Source organism: Salmo trutta, chromosome 5 (assembly GCF_901001165.1).
Source record: "Salmo trutta chromosome 5, fSalTru1.1, whole genome shotgun sequence".
Lineage (NCBI taxonomy): Eukaryota > Metazoa > Chordata > Actinopteri > Salmoniformes > Salmonidae > Salmo > Salmo trutta.
Window position 1 is genome coordinate 7,840,766 of NC_042961.1, and position 14,979 is coordinate 7,855,744.

Below are 14,979 nucleotides of genomic sequence, written 5' to 3' on the forward strand. Positions count from 1 at the left end.
GAAGCAATAAAACTGTCCTTCTTTAGACTAGTTGAAGCATCAGCATTTGTGGCCAGAAACAAAGAACTTTCTTCTGAAACTCGACAGTCTATTCTTGTTCTGAGAAATGAAGGCTATTCCATGCAAGAAATTGCCAAGAAACTGAAGATCTCGTACAACACTGTGTACTACTCCCTTCCCTAAACTTTTGAACCGTAGTGTGTTTTTATACATTTGCAAAAATTTCGAAAAACCTGTTTTCGCTTTGTCATAATGGGGTATTGTGTGTAGATTGATGAGAGAAAAAAGTAATTTAAATACATTTTAGAATAAGTCTAATGTAACAAAATGTGGAAAAAGTCAAGGGGTCTGAATACTTTCCGAATGCATACTTCTGGGCCTATATTTACACGGTATTCAAGAATGAGTGCCGATCTAAGATCACTTTTGCTTTTCAGATCATGAAAAATAAGACAGGGGGTGCCATATCAAGCGTCTCAAAGTAGGAATTATGTCGGATGCATTTTTTTTAAGTTGAAGCGTCAATTTACTAAATAAACTAAAGTAAAAAATAAAAAGTAACAGAAAATATCAATAAAGAGGCTATATACAGAGGGTGCCGGTACCGAGTCAATGTCCGTGACCACAGTTTAGTCGAGGTAATATGTACGTGTAGGTAGAGTGAAAGTGACTATGCATAGATAATAAACAGAGAGTAGCAGCAGCGTATAAATGGGGGTGGGGGACGACGACAATGCAAATAGTCCGGGTAGATGCAGATGTTGTGCCTAACATTTTAGTGAATGTAAGGAAAACATTCCAAGGATATTTAATTGAAGACAAAAAAATTCTAAATCAAATGTTACCATGCTAATGTTAGCATTTTATCTAGCTATAACATAAATGGGAATCTTAGCTAATGTTCCCAGTTTGCTGGGAAGAGTCCAGGAATGTTAGCTTCACAGAGAACAATATTACACAAACTTAAAGTTAACAGATGGCAGACTTCAGGAATTGATCCAGTATTACAACAGCAACGTGTTTGAATGTGTCAGCCAACGTAATTGTAAGTAGCAGAAATACACATTTTAAGTAAAGTTATCAAAGCTTGTTAATCTGTAAATGTATCAAAGATCCACTGAAGGGGAAGACAGAGGTATCCTGCATCTTTGAGGACAAACATAGAAAAGAAGAGTCAAGAAACAAAGTGACAAACATGCAGTTTGTGAGGAAGTGTTTATGCGGCATTGGTGACAGGGTGGCAGTTTTGCTTGCGTGTGTGCATGTGCGCGTAGAGGAAACAGGAAACAGAGCTTTAGAGGTGGTGACAGAGACGCAGAGCTCTTCTGACCGTGCCTGTCTATCAGTATCATGGTCTATGTTGCATGACAAGCCTTTAGGTCACTACATGGACATCAAACGACTCAGTTTTACAACCTTTGGTAGTTCAACCTTCTCCTGCACTGTCACGATCGTCATATAAATAATTAGACCAAGGCGCAGCGTGAGTAGAGTTCCACATTTTAATAGTGAAACTTCTCATAACAACAAAGATATAACGATGTGAAATACGTAGCGCACATAAGGACACAAACAATAATAAAAAACATTATCCCACAACGCAGGTGGGAACAGGAACACACTAAGTATGATCCCCAATTAGAGGTAACGATTATCAGCTGCCTCCAATTGGGAACCATACACACACACCAACATAGAAACACAATACCTAGAAAACCCCCCAGTCACGCCCTGACCTAAAACACCATATGGTCAGGACGTGACAGTACCCCCCCAAAGGTGCGGACTTCGACCGCAAAACCTGAAACTAGATGGGGAGGGTTAGGGTGGGCAACTAGCGTCGGTGGCGGCTCCGGTGCGGGACGCAGCACCCGCTCAGACCGCAGATCCGGCCATGGAGCTGGGCTGAACGCCGTGCCCGGACTGGGCACCGGCACAGAGGAAGGCTCCGGCCCTGGAGCGGGACTGGACGCCGTGCCTGGACTAAGAACCGGCGCAGAGGAAGGCTCCGGCCATGGCACCGGCGCAGGAAGTTCCGCACCGTGGACCGTCACTGGAAGCTCTGGACTGTGAACCGTCGCTGGAGGTTCCGGGCTGTACACACACACTGATGGACGAGTGCGGGGAGCCAGCACAGGGCGTACCGGGCTGGGAAGGCGCACTGGAGGCCTGGTGCGTGGAGCCGGCACAGGTTGCACCAGACTGATGACACGTTCTTCAGGGCGAGTGCGGGGAGCCGGCACAGGACGTACCGGGCTGGGAAGGCGCACTGGGGTCCTGGTGCATGGAGCCGGCACAGGTTGAACCGGACTGATGACACGCTCTTCAGGGCGCATGTGCTGCAGAATACACCTAACCAACATCTCTCTCCGATATTCCTCCTCAAACTGCTCCATCGACTCCCAGACGGTCTCTGGCTCTCTCCTCGGCTCGGCCGACCGCCCCTTCCCCCAAAAAAACTTGGGGTTGCCCTTGGGTTGTTTGTGGCCGGGGACCCCGGCGTCGTCGCTGTCCTCCTTTACTCCTCGGCAACTCCCGCCAAGGAAGGGTCTCGCATCCACCCAGTATCTCTTCCCATGTCCAACTCTCCTTCACCACCTGGGCACGCTGCTTGGTCCTGTAATGGTGGGATATTCTGTCACGATCGTCATATAAATAATTGTACCAAGGCGCAGCGTGAGTAGAGTTCCACATTTTAATAATAGTGAAACTTCTGAAAACAACAAAGATATAACGATGTGAAATACGTAGCGCACATAAGCACACATACAAAACACTATCCCACAACGCAGGTGGGAAAAGGAACACACTAAGTATGATCCTCCAATTGGGAACCATACACACACACCAACATAGAAACACAATACCCGGAGGGCTCTCTATGGTCAGGGTGCGACATGCACAGTCTAAAGCGACATTTCTCAACCTTTTTGTCTACCAGGGACAGGCAAGACGTGGTACTTCCTTTTTTGAGGGCTTACTTTTAAATTCAATCAGTGTTAGCTAACTATGAGGGATTGGCGCCAGTCTACGGACCGGAGGTTGAAAAACATTGAACGAAAAGGTCTCCAATCACTGTGGATGTCTTCAATAACTGGAATCAGGGATTCTACATGAATACATGTCTCCAGGTTTTTATTTTGGAGGGGGGGATATTGCGGAATTACAACACCTTATATTTCAGCCTTTATAAATCAACCTGTGAATGTCATACGCATGTTCCAGCATTTGGAATTTTTAGAATAACCGATCATTCCCCTTTTAGCTTATAGATCACCACTAGAATATTTAATGTATCAACATTTAAGAATGCAGTAACGGTATTCTGCAGGATTTCAACAACTTAAATATTATTTTAATCTGCATAGCTACACTTTAATTGCTGAAAAATGCACAGATACTCATGACATCTGTGTTTATTTATTAAGCATTATACAACAGGTGGGTCAAATCCTTAATGCTGATTGGTTAAAACCACCTTCCAGCCGGTGTCCATTCCACAAGTTACCACCGGTTAAATCTATGATGTTAAAATGCCTATTTACTCTGATCTGACAGCCTAGAGCTCTATTTTCATGTCATCTGACCAAAGCACCAGTTCCAATCCAAGTGCCAATGCCACTCAGTAAACTACAGGTGTTAACATTTGTTAGATGACGTGAAAATAGAGCTCTTTGGCCACGCACACCAGTGGTGGGTTTGGTGTCGAAATGAGAACGTATGAGCAGAAAATAACCCCATAACTAATGTAAAATATGTTGGTGGATCTTTGATGTTATGGGGCTATTTTTACTTCCACTGGTCCTGGGGCCGGTGTTGAGTTCAACGGAATCATGAACTTTACCCAGTACCTGGACATTTTTGCCAAAAACCTTCCTGCCTCTGCCAGGAAGCTGAAACTTGGCCGCAAGTGGATCTTGCAGCAAGACAATAACCCCAAGCACACATCAAAATCCAGAAATAATTGGTTAATTGGCCATAAAAATCTACATCAGTCTCCGGACTTGAAACCCATTGAAGACCTGTGGTTTGAATTTAAGAGGGCAGTCCATAAGCACAGAAGGAGGATCTGGAAGGATTCTGTATGGAGAATTGGTCTAAGATATCTCCCAACTCATAAAACATTTTAGAAAAAGGCCCAGTGCCGTTATCTTCGTAATGGGTGTCAATAATTTGACCCCATCTTTAAAAACAGAAAATCACTTGTTAAAGAAAATCTATTTCTGACCTACTATTATTGAATGATTTATTTAATACAGTAATTTTTGCTCATCATCCTCAAGGGTGACGACAATTTGGGACTCCACTCTAGCTCTACAGATTCATAATACAGAGAGTTTACTTTTTCGACAGGCTATTGTGCAGCTTTAGCAGAGAAGCCTTTCTGTGGGCTGTCAGAAAGACTATGGCGAACTAACAAGGTTTAACAAGACTGCTTAGGTTAATATAACTGCATCTGATTGAAAAAGGTCAGCTCTCTCTCTCTCTTACACACTACAAACTTTCTATGCTTTAGATCCAATCTCTGCTTTCTGCAAAATAACAATAATCGTATGCCTTACTCATTGGTTCTACTACAGGGGCAAATGGAGGGCTTGGTCAGTTTTCTGTGTAAAAATCTGTTTGAATTTCATGCCTATTCCTTTCGAAAGAAATAGGAATCCAAACCCTGTTTCTTCTGAGTAAAGTGTTAAGGGTGTCTCACTGAGTAATAAGGCTGTCATAAGAAGAGCTGCAGAAATATTTTCTTTACACCATGTAAATGAATGTAATGATTGCACAATGAACAATTGAGCTAATTTAACAGCTTATTATAGCTGTGGCAATTTTCTGGAAGATGATAGCTTTGAGACATTGATGCTCCTATTTTCCAAACCAAACACCACCTATAACATTCTGCAATGCCAACAGTATTTGACAAAGTACTCTATTTGGGGCCAGAGGGACCACAACAAAATTATCGCCTGAAATGGGTGCCATGTTGAAATTGAGTTTCCCATCATTGTAGCAGGAGATAGCAGTTAACACAGTTTAAATAAAATTTCTCTCCGCACTTTAGAGTGCAGCTACACTGGTTTGTATTGATTTTACCTATCTGCCAAGTGTGTGTATTTGTGTATGTGTGCAAAAGCATCAGTTTCATCACAGGGCGTAGTGATAAAGTGTTGTCACTATGATCTATGACAGCAGACATAACTTATCTCCTGACAGAAACACAGTAGACTGGAGTATATCTAAACACTGATGTATAGGATACTGCAGATATGCAATACGATCATTTTGCTTAATGATGTATATAAAAAACGGACATTGTATAGGGGAGAGTGGGGTAAGTTGTGCCAAAGGGGTAAGCTCAGCCACCCTTGTTTCTAGGAAACCATACAAAATGTATATTTTGACCAAAATATTTAGGAAGAGTTCATCATTTCATGGAGTCCATAAAAGAAGCAATCAGATGGAAAAAGTAAGGTCCAAATGATTTTCACCAAGTTAAATTAATTTATTGTTTGAGGTCTCATGATGCTTGTATCTAAACCAAAGTAGATAATTTAAAGATTGTTCGACACATCAGATAGGGTCTCTATAGGTTTCAACATGAGCTCCTAAACCTAGCAAGAAAGTGCATCTTTGTAGCTGTGTGGGCTAATATAGTCAAAATGTTTGCTTTGGGGGCCTCCCGAGTGGCGCAGCGGTCTAAGGCACTGCATCGCAGTGCTAGCTGCGTCACTATGGCTCCTGGTTCGATCCCAGGCTGTTTTGCAGCTGGCCGTGCCCGGGAGTCCCATGAGGTGGCACACAATTGGCCCAGCGTCGTCCGGGTTGTCCTTGTCCCATCGCACTCTAGCGACTCCTGTGGCGGGCCCGGGTGCAATGCACGCTGACACGGTCGCCAGGTGTACGGTGTTTCCTTCAATACATTGGTGCGGCTGGTTTCCGGGTTAAGCGAGCAGTGTGTCAAGAAGCAGTGCGGCATGGCAGGGTCGTGTTTCGGAGAACGCACGGCTCTCGACCTTCGCCTCTCCCGAGTCCATACGGGAGTTGCAGCGATGGGACAAAACTAATTACCAATTGGATATCACAAAATTGGGGAGAAAAAAGGATATATTTTTCTTTGTTTATTGTTGAGCCAATGGCAAGTTGAGCAAACTGAAGTGTCTTCTTCCCAGGAGTAATACAAGGCATTATCGCTGGGATATGAGGTAACCACAGTGCCTGACCTATGTTAAAAGCGTACACAGTGTTTGTTAGGTGTAAAGCCTGTGTTAAAATATGCATGTGATGAATTATGTTTGGGAAATAATGATATGCATGGTTTTAAAAAAGTAGTGGTAATATTTCATTCAGTACAGAAACTTGTAGGTAGCTTAACTAACCCTGTCCCGCGGCTCAACTTACACCATACCTAGGGTACGTTGTGCCAAGACCCCACTTTTTTTGGGGACAAGCTATGTTTTCAAAACTGTAATGATTACATACATTCTGATTATTTCCAGGAATACACAACATCCGGAAATATATGGAGATATCTTTGTTAGAAAGAATACAACATTTCTCTTGATGGAGTGATGCTGAATGCAAAGAATGGCTCAACTTACCCCAATCCCCCCTACAGTGCTTGCATTCACACACACACACACACACACACACACACACACACACACACACACACACACACACACACACACACACACACACACAAATGTGCCTAGACTGCAGTATGAAGAGGGTATTCATAGTCTTACCCAATGTAGCTTTCCAAAGCAAAACTGTTACTGTAAAATCGTGTCCATGCCATCCCTATCATTCATTGCACAAATATGAAATTGGCTCATATTGGTGCGATAAACCTTATTGTCAAACAAAGTGTTGAGCCATTCTTAGCGAAAAAGTCCCCACGGCAACTTTAAAAATCCTTTGTCCGTTAATTTGCTATAAAATAGTATTCTGACAGAGGATTTGATAAAATAGTATTCTGACAGAGGATTTGAAGCAGGGCTCAATGGGACTTCCCTGCATAAATAAAGATAAAAAAATGTCCTGCATGCTGTCTGCAATGTGAAGCATATGTGACAGAATATTATATCATTAAGTTGTCACTGCTGCCTTTGAAGATGAAGATCAGATAATTCACAGGTCCATGTGACTCCAGTGCTCCTCTCTACTGTAGACTAGAGCTCTCTCTCCTCTTTACTGTAGACTAGAGCTCTCTCTCCTCTCTACTGTAGACTAGAGCTCTCTCTCCTCTTTACTGTAGACTAGAGCTCTCTCTCCTCTCTACTGTAGACTAAAGCTCTCTCTCTCCTCTCTACTGTAGACTAGAGCCCTTTCTCTCCTCTTTACTGTAGACTAGAGCTCTCTCTCTCCTCTCTACTGTAGACTAGAGCTCTCTCTCCTCTCTACTGTTGACTAGAGCTCTCTCTCCTCTCTACTGTTGACTAGAGCTCTCTCTCTCTCCTCTTTACTGTAGACTAGAGCTCTCTCTCCTCTACTGTAGACTAGAGCTCTCTCTCTCCTCTCTACTGTAGTAGAGCTCTCTCTCTCTTTACTGTAGACTAGAGCTCTCTCTCCTCTACTGTAGACTAGAGCTCTCTCTCTCCTCTTTACTGTAGACTAGAGCTCTCTCTCTCCTCTTTACTGTAGACTACAGCTCTCTCTCCTCTCTACTGTAGACTAGAGCTCTCTCTCTCTCCTCTTTACTGTAGACTAGAGCTCTCTCTCCTCTCTACTGTAGTAGAGCTCTCTCTCTCCTCTTTACTGTAGACTAGAGCTCTCTCTCCTCTCTACTGTAGACTAGAGCTCTCTCTCCTCTCTACTGTAGACTAGAGCTCTCCTCTTTACTGTAGACTAGAGCTCTCTCTCCTCTTTACTGTAGACTAGAGCTCTCTCCTCTCTACTGTAGACTAGAGCTCTCTCTCTCCTCTCTACTGTAGACTAGAGCCCTTTCTCTCCTCTTTACTGTAGACTAGAGCTCTCTCTCCTCTCTACTGTTGACTAGAGCTCTCTCTCCTCTACTGTAGTAGAGCTCTCTCTCTCTCCTCTTTACTGTAGACTAGAGCTCTCTCTCCTCTCTACTGTAGACTAGAGCTCTCTCTCTCTCCTCTTTACTGTAGACTAGAGCTCTCTCTCTCCTCTTTACTGTAGACTAGAGCTCTCTCTCCTCTTTACTGTAGTAGAGCTCTCTCTCCTCTCTACTGTAGACTAGAGCTCTCTCTCTCCTCTTTACTGTAGACTACAGCTCTCTCTCTCTCCTCTTTACTGTAGACTAGAGCTCTCTCTCCTCTTTACTGTAGTAGAGCTCTCTCTCCTCTCTACTGTAGACTAGAGCTCTCTCTCCTCTCTACTGTAGACTAGAGCTCTCTCTCTCCTCTCTACTGTAGACTAGAGCCCTTTCTCTCCTCTTTACTGTAGACTAGAGCTCTCTCTCTCCTCTCTACTGTAGACTAGAGCTCTCTCTCCTCTCTACTGTTGACTAGAGCTCTCTCTCCTCTCTACTGTTGACTAGAGCTCTCTCTCTCTCCTCTTTACTGTAGACTAGAGCTCTCTCTCTCCTCTCTACTGTAGACTAGAGCTCTCTCTCTCCTCTCTACTGTAGTAGAGCTCTCTCTCTCTTTACTGTAGACTAGAGCTCTCTCTCCTCTACTGTAGACTAGAGCTCTCTCTCTCCTCTTTACTGTAGACTAGAGCTCTCTCTCTCCTCTTTACTGTAGACTACAGCTCTCTCTCCTCTCTACTGTAGACTAGAGCTCTCTCTCTCTCCTCTTTACTGTAGACTAGAGCTCTCTCTCCTCTCTACTGTAGTAGAGCTCTCTCTCTCCTCTTTACTGTAGACTAGAGCTCTCTCTCCTCTCTACTGTAGACTAGAGCTCTCTCTCCTCTCTACTGTAGACTAGAGCTCTCCTCTTTACTGTAGACTAGAGCTCTCTCTCCTCTTTACTGTAGACTAGAGCTCTCTCTCCTCTCTACTGTAGACTAGAGCTCTCTCTCTCCTCTCTACTGTAGACTAGAGCCCTTTCTCTCCTCTTTACTGTAGACTAGAGCTCTCTCTCCTCTCTACTGTTGACTAGAGCTCTCTCTCCTCTACTGTAGTAGAGCTCTCTCTCTCTCCTCTTTACTGTAGACTAGAGCTCTCTCTCCTCTCTACTGTAGACTAGAGCTCTCTCTCTCTCCTCTTTACTGTAGACTAGAGCTCTCTCTCTCCTCTTTACTGTAGACTAGAGCTCTCTCTCCTCTTTACTGTAGTAGAGCTCTCTCTCCTCTCTACTGTAGACTAGAGCTCTCTCTCTCCTCTTTACTGTAGACTACAGCTCTCTCTCCTCTTTACTGTAGACTAGAGCTCTCTCTCCTCTCTACTGTAGACTAGAGCTCTCTCTCCTCTCTACTGTAGACTAGAGCTCTCTCTCCTCTCTACTGTAGACTAGAGCTCTCTCTCTCCTCTTTACTGTAGACTACAGCTCTCTCTCTCTCCTCTTTACTGTAGACTAGAGCTCTCTCTCCTCTTTACTGTAGTAGAGCTCTCTCTCCTCTCTACTGTAGACTAGAGCTCTCTCTCCTCTCTACTGTAGACTAGAGCTCTCTCTCTCCTCTTTACTGTAGACTACAGCTCTCTCTCCTCTCTACTGTAGACTACAGCTCTCTCTCCTCTCTACTGTAGACTAGAGCTCTCTCTCCTCTCTACTGTAGACTAGAGCTCTCTCTCCTCTCTACTGTAGACTAGAGCTCTCTCTCCTCTCTACTGTAGACTAGAGCTCTCTCTCCTCTCTACTGTAGACTAGAGCTCTCTCTCTCCTCTCTACTGTAGACTAGAGCTCTCTCTCCTCTCTACTGTAGACTAGAGCTCTCTCCTCTCCACTGTAGACTAGAGCTCTCTCTCTCCTCTCCACTGTAGACTAGGGCTCTATCTCTCTCCTCTCTACTGTAGACTCACTAACTTCTTAGTGGACAGATACAGATGTAGGATCTTCATTTGTCCCAGTTTGCTACGGCAGGATACATTTTTCGTAAGGGAAAATCAAGTCTGACATTTCAAAGTGGAAATTACAAACCTCAAATAGTTTCTCGCTCTCCCGCTCTCTCTCTCTCTGGACAGGACGGAAGGTGACACCTGGAGCTATGTTACTAGGGGTGCTTGGACAGGATGGGAGGTAACACCTGGAGCCATGTTACTAGGGGTGCTTGGACAGGATGGAAGGTAACACCTGGAGCCATGTTACTAGGGGTGCTTGGCCAGGATGGGAGGTAACACCTGGAGCCATGTTACTTGGGGTGCTTGGACAGGATGGGAGGTAACACCTGGAGCCATGTTACTAGGGGTGCTTGGACAGGATAGAAGGTAACACCTGGAGCCATGTTACTAGGGGTGCTTGGACAGGATGGGAGGTAACACCTGGATCCATGTTACTAGGGGTGCTTGGACAGGATGGGAGGTAACACCTGGAGCCATGTTACTTGGGGTGCTTGGACAGGATAGAAGCTAACACCTGGAACCATGTTACTAGGGGTGCTTGGACAGGATGGGAGGTAACACCTGGAGCCATGTTACTAGGGGTGCTTGGACAGGATGGAAGGTAACACCTGGAGCCATGTTACTAGGGGTGCTTGGACAGGATGGGAGGTAACACCTGGAGCCATGTTACTAGGGGTGCTTGGACAGGATAGAAGGTAACACCTGGAGCCATGTTACTAGGGGTGCTTGGACAGGATGGGAGGTAACACCTGGAGCCATGTTACTAGGGGTGCTTGGACAGGATGGGAGGAAACACCTGGAGCCATGTTACTTGGGGTGCTTGGACAGGATGGGAGGTAACACCTGGAGCCATGTTACTAGGGGTGCTTGGACAGGATGGGAGGTAACACCTGGAGCCATGTTACTAGGGGTGCTTGGACAGGATGGGAGGAAACACCTGGAGCCATGTTACTTGGGGTGCTTGGACAGGATGGGAGGTAACACCTGGAGCCATGTTACTTGGGGTGCTTGGACAGGATGGAAGGTAACACCTGGAGCTTGGTATGGCATGGGATCAAAGGCAGTGGAAAGAGACCTGCTCTGCTCTTTGTGTGTGTTACTTTACCATTCTCTTGGCTGTGCGAACCTTATTAGTACTTCTGAGATAGAGTGTGTGTGTGTCATCAATGCAACACTGCTGGCTCGTCAACAGCCACGTCATTGTCCCTCTGGGGATATGTTTGCATCAGCAAATCAATATTCCATATGATGTGACAATAATATGCTAATGTTCATATTCAGAAACTGCAACTAGCCACAAAAAGTGATTACACAGTCTACAAAATATACCGTACCTGTACTATACATTAAACATGCATCCCCAGGAAGAATGGCTGCTGCTTTGGCAAAAGCTAATGGGTATCTGAATAAACCAATAAACAGAATCACTGACAGAGCAGTGGTGTTATAATGGAGAGATTCAGGTGAAACAGGGACAAAGGTATTAACACACATAATTTACTTCAAAATATTTTAGGATGCCTAAGATTGGTAACACTTTACTGTAGGGGGCCTTATGAATGCGTTCATTAAGCCTTTATAACAGCTACATAACACATAAAGACAGGACACCTACAGTAAAGAGTCACCAATCCTAGGCATCCTAAAGTCCTAATATTTTTAAGTACAGCATGTGTGTTAATACCTTTGTCCCTGTTTCATCTGAATCTCTCCATCAGGTCTTGTTATAGCACCAGAGTTCTGTCAGTGATTCTGCTTTAAATGGAATCAGCCAACAGCTGTCTTTCTTTGAAGACAGTTTACAGACAGTTGTCAAAAACCCTATAATGCTCAGGGCCAACCGTTGCTATAGTGACAAGACAGCTGTATAATTCCCCTGTCAATGATGTGATCTTCGGCTGCTGCCAATAACAAATCACGCAGTTGGTAAAAATAGAATCGTGCCGAGTCTGACATTTTTATAGCGACTAATGGAATAGTCTGTCAGGGTTTAAACTGGATGGAATCATACAATAGTCATTCCACTTGAATCTTCTAATGCTTTTCCAAGCTTCTTTCTATTCAGAACAAAACCTACAGCATGACCTTCACAATACACAAACCCCAACTCTTGGATTGTGTCTCCATCGTTAAAGTGTATAGAATCCCTACTAGGACTTAATTTATGCCACAATGGTGCATAAAACAACCTTGGAGCTCTGCAGGTTATGAAATGGAAACAAGGAGAAACCAATTCAGAGTATTGAAATGCACCTATACAACCGCTGTACCTCTCACTGTCTCCCTCTTTGTCTCTCACCATGGAAACGGAGGCTGAGGTGCAGGGAGTGCATCTGAACCTGTTATTCTGTGGGTGCTGTAAAGTAGTGAGTGAAACAGGGTCTGCGTCCCAAACGGCACCCTGTTCCCTATGTATTGTACTACTTTTGACCAGGGTCCATAGGGCTCTGGTCAAAAGTAGTGCACTAGGTAAGGAATAGGGTGCCATTTGGGACGCACCCAGGGTGTGAGAGCAGCTGAGGCAGATGGTGCTGGAGGTAGTGAGTGATTGCAGGGGGATTGCTCGGCTCAATTGATCCTGCCAAGTATATTTCTTCTGGTTCTCCTGCTGCAGCTAGACAACTGAGAGCCAGCCAGCCATATAACTGGTCTATGGTCTGTGCCCTATAGGGCATGCGTGTGTCAGTCTCTGGCTGTCTTTAGACGTAGCCTTACGAAATGGATGGATGGAATAAAAAGGATGGCTAGGTGATGATCATTCCCTACATTTTGCCATAACCACTGACAGATATGATATTGGTGATCATGTGAGTTACAGTAACAGCAGCCATATTGTTGGAGAGAGATTGAGAGCTACAGTATGGAAGATAGATGTAAGACTAATTGAATCTCACCAGGTTAGATGATTCATCACCCCTGAATGAACGTTTCAAAGAGCTCAGGAGTGGCAAACACTTGTTATTTGCATACAAATGCTCATGCCGTTGTGATCCAAATATAATGAATCGAAATAGTGTCAGAAAATGGTTTTGGGGACAGTAGAGTGTTTGCTGTGCTCCCTGTTTCCTGGCTGGATGGAGTGCAGGGCCATCGATTCAGACAGTTTAAGGGGATATGAGATAGCGGGTTTGTCAAATCAATTCAAAATAGAGCCGTTAAAAAGGCCCAATACAGCCATTTTTATCTCAATATCAAATCATTTCTGGGTAACAATGAAGTAACTTACTGCAATAGTTTTCCATTAAAATTATTTAAAAAATAATAATAATTAAAAAATAATAATAATAATAAAAAAAAAATATATATATATATCTCAAGCTGTCACGTCCTGGCCATAGTAAGATGTGATTTTCTATGGTAGAGTTGGTCAGGGCGTGACAGGGGGTGTTTTGTGTTTTTCTATGTTTTCTATTTCTATGTTTAAGTTCTAGTTGTTCTATTTCTATGTTGTTGTTTTTTGGGTTGATCTCCAATTGGAGGCAGCTGGTCCTCGTGCCTCTAATTGGAGATCATATTTTAGTAGGGGTTTTTCTTCCTGGGTTTTGTGGGTGATTATATTTTGAGTAGTGTATATTTCTCTCTGCGTCACGGTTTGTTGTTTTTGTCAATTCAGTTATTGTTTTGCAAAGTTTCACGGATTTAATAAAATGTGGAACTACAACCACGCTGCACTTTGGTCCGCTCCTTTCGACAGCCATGACACAAGCAATAATTTTGCTAGGACTCACTGGGAGTGGTCTGAGTGGGGAAGGGAATAGCACCAAAGTGATGGAGGAGCCTAATGTGATGTAAATGTGAAACTAGCTGATATTGACAGAGAGGTTTGGAACGCTCTTTGTTATTGGTCTATTACATTTATACCGCCTGGTGATGTCACCAGGCAAGCCAAAACTCCACCGATGAAAAACCTGCTGATTAGAAGTTTCTATGTAGATTGCAATTTCAACAAGCAACAATCAGGAAATAACAACGATCAAATTTTACTTTTACAGTGTTAGTTTCATCAACTGTGGTACAATATGATACAAAACAGAGGAACAACTGAATTTTGACTGCCTTGGCCTTTTAGGGTCAGTGGAGCCCAAATGTATGATGGAGTGAACATGACAATATTACCAGATCGAGCTGCTCCAGTGTTCTGTTTATATAGAACCAAGGAATTAAATTCTAACAACAACATTCCATCATGAGACTTGAGAGGATAATTTATTCATTCAGAATTCTACCACGGGGAAAAAGCAAACATGAGGGAACCCTTAGATCCATGTTTCCCAAACCTCTCAGAGTTCCCCCAGCCAGTCCAGAATGTACTCCAGAATCCACAGCTGATTCAAATGGTCACCTAACCGTCAAGCCCTTCTGTTAAATCAGCGGCGAAAATTCTGGAATACATCACATGTGGACTGGATGGGGGTACTCCAGGAGAGGATTGGGAAACATTGCCTTAGATCATGACAAAAAAAACATGGAGTCCCATGTACTCACATCCGATCATCATCATGGCGACAGCGAAGATCTTCTCTCCATCGGTGGTGGGGGCGATGTTTCCAAACCCTATACTGGTCAGAGAGGTCATGGTGAAGTATAGAGAAGTGATGTAGACCGAGTCTTTGTTGGGGCCGCCCTCCCATTTCCCTGTCCCGCTAGCGTTGAAGCGGTATGGAGAGCCAACCGTCTCCCCCAGCATGTACAGCCAGCTGTCTGTCCGTAGGATGCCCGTTTCCTCGTCTATCACCTCATAGTCACCAATACTGTACCTGTTATAGTCAGTCAAGATAAAAAGATATTCAGCCACTCTTGGTAGAACAATGGAAGTTTGCTTAAAAAAATGTATCCTTTATTGCTAAAGCCTAGTTAGACAACCAACCAGGTGATACCGGTTAGGTTGAGAAGAGAAAGAACCATGTTAGGGGTAGGGGTTAGGTTTAGGGGTTATGGTTAAGGGGTAGGGGTAGGGGCTAGGTTTATGTTTAGGGGTAGGGGTTAGGTTTAAGGGGGACGGGAAGGGATATGTT

General features: G+C 44.1%; 1 protein-coding gene across 7 annotated transcripts in view; it reads right to left on the bottom strand.

The window, feature by feature from the left end:
* The window catches only part of LOC115193592 (potassium voltage-gated channel subfamily H member 1), a 92,011-nt gene that overhangs the window by 49,235 nt on the left and 27,797 nt on the right, over positions 1 to 14,979 (bottom strand). For all 7 annotated transcript variants that reach the window (XM_029752383.1, XM_029752382.1, XM_029752381.1 and 4 more), the window contains one exon: positions 14,450 to 14,721. In XM_029752383.1, the coding sequence (XP_029608243.1) occupies positions 14,450 to 14,721 (272 nt within the window). The remainder of the gene's footprint in view (positions 1 to 14,449; positions 14,722 to 14,979) is intronic.